This window comes from Pomacea canaliculata, linkage group LG9 (assembly GCF_003073045.1).
Source record: "Pomacea canaliculata isolate SZHN2017 linkage group LG9, ASM307304v1, whole genome shotgun sequence".
In the NCBI taxonomy this organism is placed as follows: domain Eukaryota; kingdom Metazoa; phylum Mollusca; class Gastropoda; order Architaenioglossa; family Ampullariidae; genus Pomacea; species Pomacea canaliculata.
The window spans coordinates 5,834,563-5,853,084 of NC_037598.1; the positions used below are offsets into that span (position 1 = coordinate 5,834,563).

The following is an 18,522-nucleotide window of genomic DNA, read 5'->3' on the forward strand; positions in this document are numbered from 1 at the left end:
AAGGGCACAACAAGAAACAGAAGAAAAGAAAGGGTAGAGGAAGTCCCGTCAAGCCGGTAAGACAGAAAGGACATCACTCTCATCCTTCCTTCACCCCCCCCCCCCACCCTCTCACCACCAACCCGGAGTGAAAAAAAAATTACTGAGATTTTTTTTTCTCGAAAAGAAGTTTCGAAGCCACGATTTCCTTAGAGAAAAAGGTCAGTCTGACAGTGAAAAAATAGTTGCAGCCATGTCAGTGTCTCCACAAACCTCACACCGTGGTTCTGCACACAGTCTGACTTCCGCCAATGTCTGGCACCAGAGACAAACTCAGAGCTCGGACCCAACCTCTGAAAGTCCTCCGAGGCAAAAGACGACTTCGTATGTCTCCAGGTGTATCGTCTTTTCTAGAATGTCAGCTTGTCTACCCATTGCTTGAAACCTGGACAAGAACAGCGATGATATTTATTTATTTGTCTGTTTACTTGTTTATTTATGTTTGTTCATTTGTTTATTTGTTTACTCGTTTATTTATGTTTGTTCATTTATTTGTTAGTTTATTTGTTTACTCGTTTATTCATGTTTGTTCATTTGTTTATTTGTTTGTTTATTTGTTTACACGTTTATTTATGTTTGTTCATTTATTTGTTAGTTTATTTGTTTACTCGTTTATTTATGTTTGTTCATTTGTTAGTTTGATTATTTGCTTATTCGTGTATCTGTTTGTTTACTCGTTTATTTATGATTGATTATTTGTTTGTTTACTTGTTTATTTGTTTGTTTATTTGTTAGCTTGATTATTTGTTCATATGTTTGTTTACTCATTTAGTTTGTTGATTTGTTGGTTTGATTATTTGTCTATTATATTTGTTTGTTTACTTGTTTGTTCATTTGTTAGTTTGATGATTAGTTTATGTTTGCTAATTTGTTAGTTTGATTATATGTTTATTTGTTTGTTTATATTATTTTTTGGTGCGTGACGTTTTGTGCATGCCTGTGGGCTATCATACAAACGCAAACGAAGGCAGGGATCATAAGGCTAGCACATCGTCAGGTGTAAGTAACGGTGCTTTACATCACGCGCTGTAGCCCTGTAACATCAAACCTGATTAGCACCTTGATCTCCCAGGAGGAATGCCAAATAGTTCGCCTCTCGTTTACCTGGCGCAAGAAGATCTACTAGCAGTGGCGCCCCCTGCCGGCACCGCCTGCAGTCGTTACGTCTGCTAATCATGGCGGCGAGCAAACGACTGCTGGTTACTCTAACGGCTTGTCTTAGTATCAACAGCCTGTCTTTTATTTGCCTGGCATGCCCCGAGATTATCTCGTTTTCAAACAACATCTCTTTCCTTGCTTCTCTTTATCTCTGTATTTATTGCTGACTTCTTTCTTGATATTTGAGTTTTATGTTTCCATTTATTCTTTCTTTTTTATTTTACGACAATGTTATTTTTTTTCCTGTCAATTAATCTGTCTTTCTTTATGTCTTCAGCATTTTATCTCCAATTTCAGTAATGTATTAATCTTCCATTTTTCGCTTGCATTTATTTATTCTCTCGTTTTTACTCTCATTTTTTATAGTTTTTTTTTTTTTCCATGGCTGTATTCCTTCAAATCGTGTTATAAAGTTTACCTTTCTCCTCCCGTGGTGTATGTTCATACATGGGTATGTATTCACGAGTCTTTTACGTGTGTGACATGTATTGCTGTAGAAAGAATGGACCCTTTGAAAATACCTTTAATATTATTTCTTTGCTGTCATTTATTTATTCTTTCTTCCACACCTTCTGTTGTTTATGGAGAGATAAGCTCTTGCCAAGGTCCAGTTTCTGACCATTCAAATCGTTCACTGCGGTAAGGTGGCAACAAGGAAAATACAAAATAAAATTAAAAAAAGATTGAGTCACCTCGACTTCCCTCCCCAATCGTTCTCTCTCCTTCCTCTCTCCGTCTTCCATCTATACCTCCACCCCCCCTCTCTTGTTTCTCTTTGTCTTGACTCCCCGCCACAACCCTCAGTTTGCTCTCGTTCCCTCTTTGTCTCTCGTATCTTGTGATGTATAGGAGGTCTTTCTGGTGTAAATAATGTTTCATGTATCTTGAATGCGGTGAGTATGTATATAAAGTCTTTCTGGTGTAAATAATGTTTCATGTCATCAGTCCACGTTGAGCACGTGCATACAACATCAACGTTCAGGGCCACGTGTCTGGCAAAGTGTTGTAACCTCGAGACATGCTGCAGCTGCAACAGTGTAGCATCATTCTCGTACCCTGGGTAGTCTGCTCATTGTGCACCTTCGGGGGCAAGAGGAGCGGGGTGGAGGGTTGAAGGAAGGATGGGGGTGGGGCTCGTGCAGCACGTCCGACAGTCTCGCCATTTTAGCCGCGTTTCAGCAGGAATGTCTGCTTGTCTCGCAAACAATCTTCTTCGGAGCATTGCAGGGGGAAATATTCTGTGGAGAAGAGAAACAGTATTCGTCATCTTTTGTTTCACCCGTCTTCTCTTTTCTGTTTTCTTTTCGAGGCGCTCGACTTTTGGAGTTTTTTTTTTTTTACACACACCAAGATCTCTCTTTCTCTCCATCTCTCACTCTGCTCGCTTTCACAGGCCTACTCCTGTAAGTATTCTGTTAACACGCATTCATCCACATTTGTCCAATAAAGAGTACAATGTCTTATCTTTCTGTTCGTCCGTGTGTGAATGACTACTGATACACGTGAGTCTGAATTGTGATTGTAAGAGGATCTTTCTCGTGTAGTGGGTGTGAATGTGTTATAGCATTGTTGGTTATTGTTGTTGTTGCTGTTGTAGTTGTTGTTGTGTCAGTCTCTGTGGTTTTAACCCTTGTTTCCTAATAGAGATGTTACTAATTACCCTCTGAGATAAACAAAATCTTACCTATCTAATCCTTTCAGTTATCTACCTGTGCTCAACATAAAGCATGTACACAAAAAAAGTAACGAAAAGTGATGACGTCATAGCACTTACACACTTTTTTTTTCAAATTCCCAAACCTTGTGGAGCGGAAATGCGCATGCTCACCTGACACGACACGTGAACTGCAGAATCTCACCCGGCCCGTTAGTTCGCGTGCACAGACCTACTTCTGCACTGGGTCTGTTAATTTGCTGCAGAGCACTCGCTGAATAAACAAGAAACGTTGAGAAAAGATCCTGTCACTGGGCCCAACCTGGCGGCGAGGCACTTCCGGTCGCTATCCGTTGGAACTGTTCGTAAAATACTTGAACTGAATGAAGGGTTAGGTTGCTTGATCCGGCTGTCGGACATTAGAAAGAAAGTATTGCCGAGATACCTGGCTGTATCCCCTTGTTCTAGATATTCCCTCACGGGAAACATTTTTTTTTTCTTTTATTTTTGTTTACAAAATTGTCTTTTCAATTCTCTTTGTACACCGTTAGGAAAATAAATGTTGAGTGAGAAAGAAAGAAAGAAAGAAAGAAAGAAAGAAAGAAAGAAAGAAAAGAAAGATGATAAATGGAGAGGCTTTACAGCATTTTTAGGAAGAAATATGGGAGGCGAGGAGGAGAGAAAGTTACGGCACAGCATGCGACACAAGGAACAGAGGAAGGAGGAGGACTTCGGGGATGTGTAGCCGTAAGGCATTCCATGCCTGGAAATCGCCAAATGTTGAAAAAAGATTTGTGATGAGATGTGTTCACTGCGCTCTCACCACATCGAAACTGCAGCCGACAGAGAACTAAACGAAACATCAATGGCTGACATCTATGATGATGATGATGATGATGATGGTGATGAAGAGGGGGATGATTATGATGAGCAAGAGGGGGATGATGATGATGATGATGATGACGACGATGACGATGAAGCAAACATCAGGGAAAAAAGTACTTTTTTAAAAAAATTGTCAGAATGGGAGGGCCTTGGCCTGTTATCCGTAATCCAGTTTGTGTTTCCGTCTGCAAGGACCTAATAGATTCTGCGAGACAGCCACTCCGTCTTCATTCAGCGCCACGCGCCAGGCACCAGATGAGGATGGTGGTGGAAGAGGAAGGGGCAAATCCACTTGAAGCCAAGAAGCCGACTATACTTCCACCCCTCCTCTTTAACCTATCTTCCAACACCGCTTGTGCCCCGACGTTTCTGCCAACCAAGTCGTCTTGAAAGGGAGATAATGCTGAAGCGCTTCGCAGACGGCGGTCAGGCAACGGTGTTTGCGATGATAATGGAGACGAGTTAACACCCATTGCTTGTGCGCCGCTGGCACGAGATTTTGCAGGAATAGTCGTGGGTTGTGACTGCAGGTCCTCTCGCCCCAAAGCTTGATGCAAGCTGGTTGTCAGATGTGGAGAAGCTTTGTGTTTAAAGCCATGGCAACCCCTCGCATTGCCTCCCCTTGCAGTGCATGGCACGGAATTGTATTGCCTTGCAGCGAATTGCGTGACATTCAGTTCTGAACTGTGGAGCTGTTTACTGAATTTCATTGCATGATATTGAATTTCGAGACTTCATTAACTGTCTGAATCAACAAAATATATTGAAGGGGTTTAGGGGTAAGAGCCCAAACCCAGAGTTATTGTTACGATGCGGTTCGATACCCGTGTGACGCATACTTCCTCCAGATGACTTAGGAACAGATATTTCTGTCATATTTTAGTACTCTGAAGGTAGGGGAAGGTAAAGCAGTGAGCAAAGTGGACTACTGTCTACTATGATCAGTACAGGTCAGGAAACTAATCAAACTGAACAACACAACAAATTATAGACTGGAACAGCTGGAACTTGGATGATCACGAGCTATGGCAACCACAGTCCACTTCGACGTTCTCCCTCTTTCACACACACAACCCTGTCTAACATCTATTTCCTCAAATATCCTCAATGCGCAAATAAGGGAAAGAGAATCGCAAGAGGGGAAGGTTGCTGTTAAAAAATTAAGAGGCGCATCCTAAAAGTGAATTACCTCGAAAGTACGAAAATAACTCATAATAAGTGTCATACCCTCCGTTCGCTCTCCACTATTCAGGATACAAAGGGACACAACTTTGCCGGATTTCGACTGGGGATCAGATGTTTCTGTCATCTGTGATTACCGTGAAGTACACCACGTGCGACACGATAAGACACACCACAGATGCTCTTTACAGGCCTTGCCACATCAGTAGGGCTTGCACGGTGGGCCAGTCTCCAGGGTGCTGCCCAGCATAAGCTCAGGAGAAGCTCAGGCGAAGCTAGGGTTCTGCACTTCCGGTTACATGCGTACAGTCGATGGAGGTGATAGACAAAAAGTGTAGAAAGTGTGACAACTCGTGAGTGCAAACAGAAATTTAAATACATTAAAATTAAGAAGGTTGTTCTCAAATCCCTTAATTCCGTATTTGTCGAACGTGTCAAATAAATCGAGGTCATAGGGTAACAAAGGATACCATGTAGTACCACACCTTACAAACACAGTGCATTGCATTGTCAGTTTAACACTTTATTATTTTGTAAATTAACTTTTCAAAGATAAAAATATGTTTATTAAATTTTTTTTTTATTTTTTTTTTAAACTGTTGAACAATAAACACGACTTTTCTTGCACTTTTACTTTGGGAGCTATCAGCTTTAGTGAACACCACGTATGTTGTCAGAGACTGGGGACAAACATATTTTTACCAAAAGTATCTTTCTTTTTAACAAAATAGTATAAATATGAATATTTATTTTTATTTTGTTGGAGTATTACATGGGACTCAACAGCTTTAACTCAAATTAAAACAACCAACAAAACCTCTTTTCACTACTGTTTCCTTCAGTTTTCCTAACTCATCCTGTCCCCTCTTTTCTGATTATTATTATTCCATTCCATTCCAAACATTGCCTCAAGGTAAACATCATCTGTTTCTGTTTAACCTAAAATTTGTGGAAGATGTTTGCAAGACAATAATCAATAATGAATATTTACCAGAAGGGTTTTGGACAACAATTTCAAACATTCAATTAAAGTTGAAGAGTGAACATGATGTGCAAATAGCATTTACAAACTGTCAAATAGCACTGAAACAATTACTAAGACAATAAGCCAATATATTAATATCATTCTTACTATTCTTGTACCATTCATACAATTAGATTGTAGGATGACCAACAACAGCATACTATGTGTGGGTGTCATAACTTGTTTTGTTGATTTGAATAAAGTAGACCTGTGTGTATAAATGCATATAAAATGTTTTGATTACAGAAAATGACAATTTGAGTGACTGTACTGTCTCAAGTTATTAAAAGCTGAGGTTTACCCCATCGTTTACAACACACTAAAATTTTCCCAGTATGATGCTACATCACTTTGTCAACTTCTGTTATATGTGGGAAATTGTCCATAATAATAACAACAACAACAACAACAACAACTATGATTCCATCTTCCAGATGCTGACCTTCAAAGAAAACTCATTTTTCTAGAAAATTCCTGGTGAAAAAGGTCATGCATGCATCTATAGAAGCCTGGACCTATCTCTGTGCAGCTTGCAGTCATCTCCAGTCTCTAGCAGACACACCAACGTCTGCCCAACTGGCTGGATTCATTGCCTCAAGCACATTCGATGGCTGGGGAAGTTTCAAGACTTTTATGTCATCGTCTGACACAGAAATGTCATTACTATATCACACATACAACTCTCACATAACTTACCAGTTTTAAGCAAATGTCCTCTGCTCAGTCGACTGGTTCACACGTGCAGCTCGCCTTTTGTCGTTTTCTCCTAGTTTTGGCAGACTCTCTGAGTCTTGCAAACAGGAACCATGCCATGTTCCTATCAGGCATCTTGCCTACTATCGATACCAAAGTCTACATGTTAGCCGGATGTTGGGTACCACGTAAAGTCCTAGCCGCATGCGCAGGACACATTCTGGTCTGGTTGGACACGTGGTTGGTCCTGTCTCCTTCTTCAATGTAAATTAGGCACAGTTCCCTCCTTTTCAAGTAACTATCCGACGAACAAGAAGAATGTATGCACGCTTGTTGATTAGGAGAACCATCTACTTTACCCCCACAGTGGCCGTTAATAATGAATATTTTTTTCTTTCTTCCTTCCTTCCTTTTTTTTCGTTCTTCCTACATTTATATATTTGCGCTGTCTGCTGTTATTTAAATTGGTCATCCACGATCTTCTATTTATTTATATACCATCCAGCAATTTAGGAAAGAGGGAATGGTTATGGTTAATGAAAATGTTCCCTGCAAGGTACCTTTCACGACACCGACTCTTACTCACAGCATTTAAAGAGCAGCAGCTTCGAGTAGGCTGCCCCAGTCACTTTAATCAACAATGTCTCGCGCTAGGATACGTTTCCCTTGATGCTTTTGGACCATCATTCATATGGTTGTGTACTTCAGCACCTGCACTGGATGATGTCCCACTGAGACGCTCTTCTTGCTGGAAACATACATGGCAGCGATGGTCTTGAAATCTGAATTTTTTTTTTATATTCAATATTGATTGAATCATAGAGAACTGCTTCCCCTTCTTCCATCGCTCAACCTCTCTTTATTTTTTTTTATATCACCCACTCTCTCTGTGTTGTTATTATCTAATACAGCGTCATGCTTTTTGATTAAAAAGAAAGAGGGATAACCGGTCTGACGCATCACTTTGTCGTAACTGACGTCTTCTCTCCCCTGAGATTAAGAACTTGGGACGTCAGACAAGGGTGACCAGCGGGTCGTGGACACTGACAGCTTTCATTGCTGAAGGAAGCTTTACGACAGAATCCCATGTCTCGCCTTCAGCCATCCCTAAGCTTCCATCCTCTCCCCCTTCTACTTGAAGGGCAGCGTGCACGCATGCGCGGCTCCTGATTTGCGCACTGAGCATGCGCATTTATGACAAGGTGATCTAATGAGGGCGCATGCCCCAGCGGAAGGAGGTGACCGCCCCCGGCGGAAAGGCAAAGACGCTTGTTGCTTTGTTCTTATTTCATCCAGTGTCCTCTACTTTCTGGTCAGGTTTATCACCACACCCGCTCTTTGTGTCCACAGATGGGTCTCCAACCTTTCGCTCTTGAAACTCTTGGAAAATTTTATTTATTTATTATTATTATTATTGCTTTTTAAAAACCCACTGGGAAATATTTTTTCTTCAATAAACCGTTATGGAGTTTCTGCTGGAGGTTGGGTTTGTTGCTTGTTTGATTGTCATTTACTTGTAACTTTACATAGACGCCATAGACGCACTGAAATTCGAAACTAATGATCGGTAATTTGCTTTTGTTTATGTAGCTTGGTTAGAGTAGTTAACGGATATTTGAATTGAATATTTCCTCACACGTTTAAATTAATGGCGTCCAGTAAGCAAGACTGACCCGCTCCACACACATACACCAACAGCAGTTCGTGAATCACCTACGACAGTTTACAACAAGGAGGCAGTTCCAAGACTCAAGACAACTCTTTCTCGTGATTTAATCTTCAAGCCCCTCCACACACACACATCATGCCCCACCCCCAGCATCCCACGTCCCGCCAGAGGACGAGACCCTCCCAGCAAAGGGACATAGCCGGCTATTAACATATCAGCCACATCCGCTAGTGGCGCCACTGTAGCTGGTTCCTGGCAGCACTGTAACAGGATCCTCTGGGGAAATTGTGATGGGTTCGGCAAGTTACCATCCTTCGAAGAAAATATCTCTGTGGTCCACGCTAAATTATACCGTTTCTTTTTGCTATCGCTTCCCCTCATCCTCCCGCTCCTCCTCACACCCGTACACCCTCCCTCCCCTACACCCAGCCCCGAGAGGTTTTGCGATGGAGATTGTAAATATTCAGAGTCATGAGTTGGTTTTGCGCAACCCTCGACCTGGGCCTCGTCTGATGCCTTGCCGGGTGTCTTTCATCTCTCATGAGGCTTTAATGTGCAAAATTTATTGCCCATGCATTCCTTCCTTGCAACCGAATGCGCACGAGCTTGGCTTCCGCGGGGTCAAAACCAGGGAATCTTCTGAAGTTTTTTCTCTGCTATTTTGTGATTTGCGAAAAAACACCTTTTTTTTAAACTTCAGACTTAACAACCATCCGCCTTTTGAAGAGGGAAAAACTATTGAGGACCTCTTTTCCCTGCTAGCAGTGGAAAGTATTCCGGACACGAAAGTAAAAGTACTGAATGCAACATAGATAAGTGATAAACTTGTTGACGATGAGTGTGTTTCTCGCAAAGTTGTGAGAACGAAAGGAGAAAGGATGAGACTATAACGGACAAGACTGATCGACTGATAGACAGGACATATGAATAATAATTGTATGGGCTTAACCAGAAGACCGTGCGATGATGACAAATAGTGTGTCATTAGAACTAGGCAGCAGTGTGAGGATGACACATGACACGTCAGCTCAACGTGACAGACGTGAGATGATGACACACTGTGTGTCAGTCGAACTAAAGGCTGTGTGGTGATGAAAAAAGTTGTGGGATGCACAGTTCAATCGCAGGGCCTTCCCGGGTTGCGATTTATGATGTGGACTTAAAACTGTGGACTTTAGGGTGAGCTTTCCCATAATTCAGCAGTGATTTCTTAATTGGTCTCTGAGCTCTTACTATCTCACTGCCCTTTATTCCTCTCTCTCTCTTTCTCTCTCACACAAACACACACGGACAAAAAGGTTGTACAAAATTTCAAATTCATATAAATAAAATCATCGTTATAATCTTATAATCACTATAAATTCTTTATCATCTATTCCATCAGCAGCAGCAGCAGTATAGTTGTCATTGTCGTCGTCTTTGCCGTTGTCGCCAGACAGACCGAACGATTACCGTTAATTACATTCCCTTCCTGCTAAAGCGTCCGTGACAAATCATTTCTAACGTGTTTCAAACGTCTGGGGAATAAACGACTCTTTGACGGTTCAGACGCAAATTCAAATTCGTATTTACTCTGACTAAGCGCCTCGCGGAGTACATCGACGAGTTGAGAAAAGAAACCACTTCTACACAAACCAATTTTCCAGTCGCATGCTCTCCCATTCGCTTGCCTTTTGCCATCGATTCCACGGCGTCAAAGACGTCCATTCTCGCACTGTCTCGTGTAAGCGGCCGCCATTTGCAAAGCGTCACCGTTTCCCACATCACGTGACATGCGCAGACTGTGTTCCCGGAAGAACAGCGTTGTCGAGGCGCTTGTTTTCCGCCATTTGTGCATCATTAAGAGCTACTTTGTCAAAGTTGTCATGCAGAAGGCTTATGTGCTCGATCAGGCAGCCGGCAACTGAATATTTATTATATGCAGACAAGGGAGACTGTGGCCAGACCCTCCCTCTTTACCCTCCACTCTCCAAAGCTCCCCTGCAACCCCTCCCTCGTACAAGCAGATCCTTCCCTTAAAGTTCTTTCCAGAAACACGTACTCCACGTTAGCTAGGACACACAGCCCAGCATAAAATTCGTGGAATTGCTCCACTCTGTCTTCCACACCCCCCTTCCTTTCCCCAAAGCCGTGAGAAACGGGCTGCCAGGGTCAATGCCAGATGTTAAAGGCTGGTGTAAAAACTATATTTTGTAGAATAAATTCTAGTTGTGCTGATAAGTTTATCACCTACCCTCCCCCGCAAGTTTTTCTCCACCAGGTTGTGCAGCAATAAAATAAACCAGGTGCAAATAAACAGAAGAACGACTACCAGTTGCTTTTCATTCATTCGTTTGATTTTTCTTTTCTCTTCTTTCTTCTTTTTCTTTGTCTCTTTCATTTCATTTATTTCATTCTTTCTTACTTAATTTGTTTTCTTTTTCTTCGATTTACTTTGTTTTCTTTGTATACCTTCCTGGCGTATTGTGTGTGTCTCGTCTCCCTTTTCTTGTTTCTTGCGGGTAAAAGAGGACTTTAATACTGAATTCAAACATTTTACTCTATAGTAATGCAGTTTGTTGTATTGCATAGGAACTGGAAATTACAAGTTAATGAATGTAAAAAAAGAATCCCACTCTTGATCTTAATATTAATCTTGTACAAAGGTATTAATAAAGATGACAGACAATTATTCGTTTAAAAAAAAATTCTCCCCGGCGGGGAATTGAACCCCGGTCTCCCGCGTGACAGGCGGGGATACTAACCACTATACTACCGAGGACGATGTTTCATATCAAGAAACATTCCTTAATGAAAATGTTATTACTGACGATGAAACAGCGTGTAACAACCCTAAGGTGGTCGTCACAGTCTGTTTAATTTACTATTAAGTTGTTTACCTACGTCTACACTCTACAGCATAAAACTTATTCTGTATAACTGGTCGTCATATTTATAAATAGTTACCATTTTTAAGAATGATGTAGCAAAACGTTTATGTGTACATTTGTATTTACCCTTCGCTCATCTAGCATTGGCTCGTTGGTCTAGGCCAGGGGTGCGTGCATGCATGAACAAGCCAGTAATAACTTATTATTCAAACCATGCTTACATTCACTCCTCCCTCTCCCTCACTTTATACTGAAATTATACAGGAATGTCTGAATCTTACTTCCCGATCCCATCCCCACATTCCATTAGAAAGCCTGTCATTGAAGAACACCGAAAAATCAAATTTACATTTCAGATTGTGAAATTTACATTTTCGCTAATTCCCCAAGATTAAAAATACACCCGAGAGTTTGAATCCTGCGCAACACCATAATGACACAGACAGGAGTGCGTGTGACAATGGCCACGTGAACTCTGTGTGTGTGTGTGTGTGATCAGCATGTTAACATACTTCAACATTTGGAGGGAGGATTGTAGTGAAGGTGGAAGCCTTTCAATCATAAATATTATAAATTCTAAATCATAAGTTCTAAAAAAAATAAATCTTTCCCACAAGTTTTCTTTCTCCGTCATCGTTTTCTCATCGTAGCCCATGACTGGAAAAAAAATTCTTATATCAATTCAGTGACCGTACAGTAAAATGATTTGCCACTGGTGTGACGAAGCACTCATTCGGAAATTGGCTTCCTCTGAATAAAAATAAAAGCCCAGAGGTCGCTTCTCGGAACTGATATTCAGGCTCTCAACACACAGACTTCTATGAGAAATATCTGTCTTAACAGCTCTTGGCATCGCAGCATGATAGGTATCCCCACTCTCGAGCCACTCATCCTTTATCCACTGACCCGACAAAAAGATCAAAACTGAAAAACTACTTGTTACTGAATGAACATCGCTTTTATAACACCGGAAGCTTAGAACCGTTTATATATTTAGATAATAAATTTCACGAAAAAAACTCCTCCCCGGCGGGGAATTGAACCCCGGTCTCCCGCGTGACAGGCGGGGATACTGACCACTATACTACCGAGGAGACAACAGTTCGCGCTGCAAAATAAATTCTTATTCTCGATCCCTTTATCTGTATAAAATGTTTATCGTGAGCAAGAATGTTTCACCTAAACCTTCACCCAGACCCACATGGCAGTGAGAACTTGTAGTCAGTCAATCAGATACGGCAACAAACCAATGAGAGTCCCTGGAAATAACATCGGCAGGGTAGCAAGATGGCTGACAGTGCTTCGTTGCTGACATGTGTATCACATGACTGATAAACGACCCATTGGGTGACGCAGTGGTCTTCACTGACAACACAATCAGTGATCGCTGCATGTCTGTTTTTTTGTTGTTTTTTTTTTGTTTTTGTTTTTGTTTTTTGTTTTTTTTAAAGCTTGTGCACCCACGATGGTTCTGGAAACTCCCACAGAAACGATGACGTAATGTGTATATATATATATCCTTTAAGGATAGTTCTGGGGTGTCGAGGGGGTCGCTTTCAGTGCATCCAAACTTGCCGGGACTGTGCTACCCCGACCACAGACCAAGATGAGTGTCTCGCGGTCGTTGCCGAGTGTAGGTCTGTGACCCCCGACTGTTTCCTGTCTCTGTGACCTCCCCCCGCCACACTCGCCCCAAGGGACAGGGTGAGATTTCAAACAACTTCGTAGCCACTTCAGACAGATTTCCCAGACGACGGGAGGATTAAATCAACAAACTGCTGATAAAAGTAGTAAATCAGAAATGCTAGTGTTTGACAAAATCACCTTCAAGCAAACATAAAGTTCTCAGAGATAACAGAACTTCTCACAATTTTGTCGGAGAAAGTTCTGGCAAATGTGTAGAATGATTACAATCAGTCCGCAGGCGCTATTCAATTTAATCCAATGTTTCTTTTTACAAAGTGTTAGAAAAGTTCAAAATCTTAGCATCAATAATATATGGTGACTTTTTTTGTTGTTGTTGTTACGCGTAGATATACTGGATCATGTCTATTTGCACAGCCAGAAGCTGCATTTTTTTTATTCGCAATGGTTCAAGAAATACCTGCTTCATTCTGAAACCCAGTTAACCATCTTTTGTTGTTGCAGAGTAAAAAATAGTGCTATCTAGGCGTCCCTACCGCTGGATTTTGTTTAAAGTAGTCATATTTAAAAAAAAAAAATACTCCAAATAATCGACGAAAGAATTCTGATAACATTATTTTTGCTTAGATTTCGACCTAGTAGTCATATTCTGTATTTATCTAAATAAAAAATTTAACATCCTCCCCGGCGGGGAATTGAACTCCGGTCTCCCGCGTGACAGTCGGGGATACTAACCACTATACTACCGAGGATCTACGAATGCGCTGATAATATTTTAGATATTTTTCATACCATAGTTTTTTTTCTCGCCAAGTCAAAATGATTTGCATAAATGTCAGCCGCAAGGCTGGTCCAATAAAAAAAAAATTGCTTTATTATCTGCAAACTCTGTCGGTGTTATTAGGTGGATTTTTACAAAATTTATTAGGTGAGCGCATACCTCATATGATACTAGGCCCATTTTTCAATATTTGGAAATAAGACACACGATGTGGAGGCAATGTAGGTATCGAGGCAATTAGTAAACAGTCTTGTGAGATTTTACTATTTTGTTACTTGTGCGAGACTTCAGAAAACTCAGTACACAACATCAAGACACTCACAAAATCAAGGAAGAAAAACAATTTGGTAATTAATCAATGAGACCTCTTCCTGGTATGAAGAAGAAAGGAAGATGGGTCAAATATCAAATACTAAACTGTTTTTCACCTCTGACCCCAACATTCTATTTCTGTGGATTGCAACTGAGCGCATAACAAACACAGAAGTCTGTGATAACAAGCATGGTCGACTTGGGCAGGCAACCGAAGGGAAGCTACTTGTAGACACACCCACGTGTGATGTTGCCTCCCGTAGGTTCAGCCACGTAGTTGCGCAGCCACGTCGTCACGTCGCCTGCGTGGCGGAAAGTCACACTTCGCCATAGAGACAGCTCGCACGCGTAACCTCTGTGTAGCTGACCTCGCTCACTCAAACATTACACGGGTGTTAGTTAATCTTGAGTTTTAATACACAATCCACTATAGTTTGTGTTTCTTTTTATTATTATAGACTGTTTGCTAAGATATTTTATGATTAATCAAAATCGGTCAGAGATCATGCAGATTTAAAAAAAAAAAAAATTCTGAAAACGATTGAGCAAGAAAATCGAAAGAAAAATAAAAACAGAAAACACTTTAAAAACAAAATCGGGTGAGTGGAAACAAACGACATAGAGTCCTAGAGGATCCCTCCTTATCATCCTTCCTCACACCCTCTTCCACCCCCGACAGCGCTACTATTGCAAGATGTTTAACTTTTTGATTTGTTACTAACATGAAACATGGACCTCTCAAGAGGCTCGTTGGTCTAGGGGTATGATTCTCGCTTTGGGTGCGAGAGGTCCCGGGTTCAAATCCCGGACGAGCCCTTGTTTGTTTTTATTTTTTTCCTTTATGACAGAAGATGATGAAACCACATAGAAGATGTTGAAACCACATAGATTTCGTTTACCTATTACGCTTTCCTAGACGAGGTGTGGGGTTATATCTGCTTTGGAGTGTGATGTATTGCATCATCTAGTACATAAGTTTTTTTTAAATTATTGCCACAAAATTTTAATTTCTTACAAAGAATAGCCAGTCCCAGATGGCTCGTTGGTCTAGGGGTATGATTCTCGCTTCGGGTGCGAGAGGTCCCGGGTTCGAATCCCGGACGAGCCCGAATAAGTTTTTAAAAATCTATGCTTAGAGAATGCTTTTTGGATTAACTGATGATTACGGTTGTTGCAAAGATCGTATTATACTTATCAATTTTAACAAAGAGAGGTACTTAAGCTTTTAATAAATTCTATAAAAGTGCAGACGACCGGCGAGAAATCCATTACAACTAGCTATAAAAGTAGTTGACAGATAAGTGGTTCACTGTACCTAGGAGGCCAAACGTCTTCTTCCAAAGCATCCAAAGAATCCAAAGATAATTCCTATGTCATAACTGTGAGTTATAACAGGTGAGGATAACTCAGACTGGCAGAAGTGATTAGAGTTGCTTCCTTTCCTCACTGGTCCGTGTCATGTTGGGCTCGTGTCTCCTTTTTCCAGGGAGAAAGTTCTCTAACTTTCTAACCGTGGGTATGAGCTAAGAACTCTGGGGTAACCTGTGGGCCATTATGACCGGAGGTACAGCAGCAGTCTTCAGCAATCACAATCAGTCAAGCAGACGCGTAAACAACGTGCACTCCTGTCAAGCAATCAAACAAGCGATCTGCACACCTGTCTCTTCCTATACGGTCCCACCCATCTGTTCATCCATCACTGACAGACTTTCATTAACACTTCATCCAGGTTAACTGAAGCTATATTTCAAAATCGTCAGTGAATCGTAAATGATTGCTCTTGCTGTGTCAGCGAATATTTCCTGTCTGTCATTTGTCACTACACATGCGTGTAGTCCTGCGCGCTGGTCCGCATCTCACCCTGCAGATACCTGAGTCTTCCATCATTTGTGGCAGACACCGTGCTTGTGTCTCAAGTCGTCAGCACAGTGGTAAGTATGGCGTAAACATAGTGGTAAACATAGTGGTAAACATTTGTAAGTGTAACACCCATGACATTTAGAGAAAATGTCATGTGTATTTACACATTTATAAAAGAAATATAGAGCTATATTTTTTATGTCGACTCTCGCGGTAACGGGAGTTTGACGAGAGTTTGACCGGTATAAATAACTTCCGGTCGAGCTGAGACTTCCTTTCTGTTGAGTGTCGAGGACGAGGGGGTCGAAGTGGAAGGTTGTCCTAATTCAGGTTGGTTAAAATAACCTTGTATTTCATTGAAATAACCTTGTATTTCGTTTGCCAAGGCTTTGGCCTAAAGAATGTTACAGTTTTTGTGGAGGTTGGATTTAGTATTTAGTAGGATGTCTTATGATTCGTTTGAGGGGAGGACTGCTCCCATCTTAGCGTTTGAGGCTATGGCCGACGCTGATTGAATAAGGGGATACTAGCTAGGGAATATGGTGGTTAAATATCTAGGACCATATTGTGAAGGGATGGATGTAGTTTGTGTGCCTTGAGTTTGAAAATACGTAGGTTATGGGTTTAGGTACAGAGAGGGTACCACGTGTTCTCCACGTGTTCTCCACGTGTAGCAAAATCCCGTGTAATGAATGATATCATGGAGATTTCTGATGTTAAACTTGTTTGAGGGAGAAAGGAGGTGTATGCAATGGAACTTGCTGTAGTAAGATTTGTGTATATGTTAGGAAATGCCATGAGGAATATAATGTATGTGAGGGAATTTGCTGTAGAACGATTCTTGCATATGTTTGGGCAATGCCGTAAGGAATATAATGTATGTGAGGGAATTTGCTGTAGTAAGATTTTTGCATATGTTTAGGCAATGCCATGAGGAATATAATGTATGTGGGGGAATTTGCTGTAGAAAGATTTTTGCATATGCTTAGGAAATGCCATGTGGAGTATAATGTATGTGAGGGAAGTTGCTTAGAGAGATTTTGTGTAATGGGACTTCCTTGTTCTGATTTCAGGGCAACATACTTTAACTTTACCCCTTACCCTTCACTTTTCCCCTTCACCTCATCCCAATAAAGAATTCGGGTTGACGAACTTGTGTTTGGGTCGTACAACGTGATAAAGAAAGGAAGTGAACCTCCCACACACCAACTCTCAAAAATCGTGCCCGCTACAGTTTGGCGCCCAATGTGGGGCATGATTTGAGAGTGCCACGGGAGAGAGACTTCCTAACACTTCGTGATGGACGGAGAAGATCAAGTCGCCGAAGGACCAGGCCAAGACCCAAGTACCTCGGCCGTAATGAGCGAGCTGCTGCAGCTGCAGAGAGACTTGGTGAGAGCAATGACGACCATGAGCCAACCAGCAGCAGTTAATGTTAACGTGAGCTCCCCGCCACCCCGGCTGGGTATATTCACGGGACTTCCGCCAACAGGGGGTCAAGAAGTAAAGTTCGCAGAGTGGAGGGAGAGAGCTCTTGCCTACCAGGAGGAGAGCACAGACGGGGAGGACATCAGGGTAAAGAGACTGAGGGCCAGTCTGAGAGGTGTGGCCCTACAGCAAGTGAAGAACTGTCCGAATAGCAGAGAGATAGTTGCCACCTTGAGGAAAATGTATGAGGTGCGAGAGAGTGGGGAGGACGTACTCGTTGATTTCCTCAGCATGAAGCCCCACAAAGAAGAAGGAACAGCAGGATTCCTGCTGCGCCTATGGGACAGGTTGGCGAGGAGCGGAAAGTTTGAGGAAAGAGAGATACGCCGGAAAGTGTACCATGCCCTCCTAGCTCAGCTCAAAGACAGCCAGCCCTTACTAGCGCTGGAGCTGCGCACTAACTTTGGAGCCCCTGGCCAGGCAGAGCCCGAGCTGGCAGAAGTACTGTGCCAGGTAAGGGAAAGGGAGAACAACGCCCCCCAGAGCACCCAAAAGGTGCAGCACCAAGCACATAGCAGCAACACGCCGACTTCAGAGGGTGCGAAAAAGGGGGAAGAATTTTGACTGTGACGTCGAGCAGCTAGCAACGCTGGTAGCCCAAAAGTTAAGAGGGTGGAGCAACACTACACCAGCACCGCCCATCAGCTCAGTCAACACCACCCGACTTCTTCGGAGAGGATGCCACCCCGTGATCGCCCAGCTGGACTGCCACCTCCATGCGTCAGCACGGGAGGGACCGTGCTACAGGTGTGGAGTTCAAGGACATCTGGCGAGAGAGTGTCGGGCGAGTACTCCGCAACATTTAAAAGGCAACCAGTCACTGTCAGGGAGCGGACAGTGACTGCACCAGCGACACCTACCTTGAGGACAAGGGAGCTCCAGAATGTTCATGGCAGAACGAGACTCGTTCCAGTATTTAGATGCTGTGTTGGGACCCTCTTTGAATGTGACGTTACTGTTTGTGGTTTTGTTACACGTGCCTTGCTAGACAGTGGGTCTCAGATTACGACCGTGGCAGAACAGTTCTATCGAGACAATCTCTCTCTCACATTCCCCTATTGAATGTAGAGGAGATTTTGGGTTTTAAACTGTCAGTGAGGGGAGCGGGTGACCAGGTGGTACCTTACATAGGTGCCATCAAGGTTAGCTGTTGCTTACCAGCGACAGTAGCAGGGAGCAGTGATATTGTACATGTTGTTGCACTAGTAAGTAAGGACACAGAGTATTCCTCTAAAGTACCTATCATTATCGGGACAAACCTTT

General features: G+C 42.3%; 1 protein-coding gene and 5 non-coding genes across 6 annotated transcripts; 3 read left to right on the forward strand and 3 right to left on the reverse strand.

The window, feature by feature from the left end:
- Nucleotides 1–10,993: 10,993 nt before the first annotated feature.
- On the reverse strand, nucleotides 10,994–11,065 carry Trnad-guc. The gene has a single exon. It is a non-coding gene; the product is annotated as a tRNA-Asp (tRNA).
- Nucleotides 11,066–12,196: 1,131 nt separating this feature from the next.
- On the reverse strand, nucleotides 12,197–12,268 carry Trnad-guc. The gene has a single exon. It is a non-coding gene; the product is annotated as a tRNA-Asp (tRNA).
- A 1,230-nt stretch (nucleotides 12,269–13,498) lies between these two features.
- Trnad-guc lies at nucleotides 13,499–13,570 on the reverse strand. Its single transcript has one exon. It is a non-coding gene; the product is annotated as a tRNA-Asp (tRNA).
- A 1,085-nt stretch (nucleotides 13,571–14,655) lies between these two features.
- On the forward strand, nucleotides 14,656–14,727 carry Trnap-ugg. The gene has a single exon. It is a non-coding gene; the product is annotated as a tRNA-Pro (tRNA).
- Nucleotides 14,728–14,947: 220 nt separating this feature from the next.
- Trnap-cgg lies at nucleotides 14,948–15,019 on the forward strand. The gene has a single exon. It is a non-coding gene; the product is annotated as a tRNA-Pro (tRNA).
- Nucleotides 15,020–15,929: 910 nt separating this feature from the next.
- On the forward strand, nucleotides 15,930–17,823 carry LOC112572124. The gene is made up of 2 exons (XM_025251673.1): nucleotides 15,930–16,101; nucleotides 16,845–17,823. Exon 2 carries the CDS (start codon nucleotides 17,071–17,073, stop codon nucleotides 17,821–17,823), a length of 753 nt encoding a protein of 250 aa, XP_025107458.1. The 5' UTR covers nucleotides 15,930–16,101; nucleotides 16,845–17,070.
- Nucleotides 17,824–18,522: the final 699 nt, after the last annotated feature.

Bases quoted from the DNA above. Each gene is read 5' to 3' on its own strand.
- LOC112572124 (XM_025251673.1), top strand. From the start codon at position 17,071: ATGGACGGAGAAGATCAAGTCGCCGAAGGACCAGGCCAAGACCCAAGT.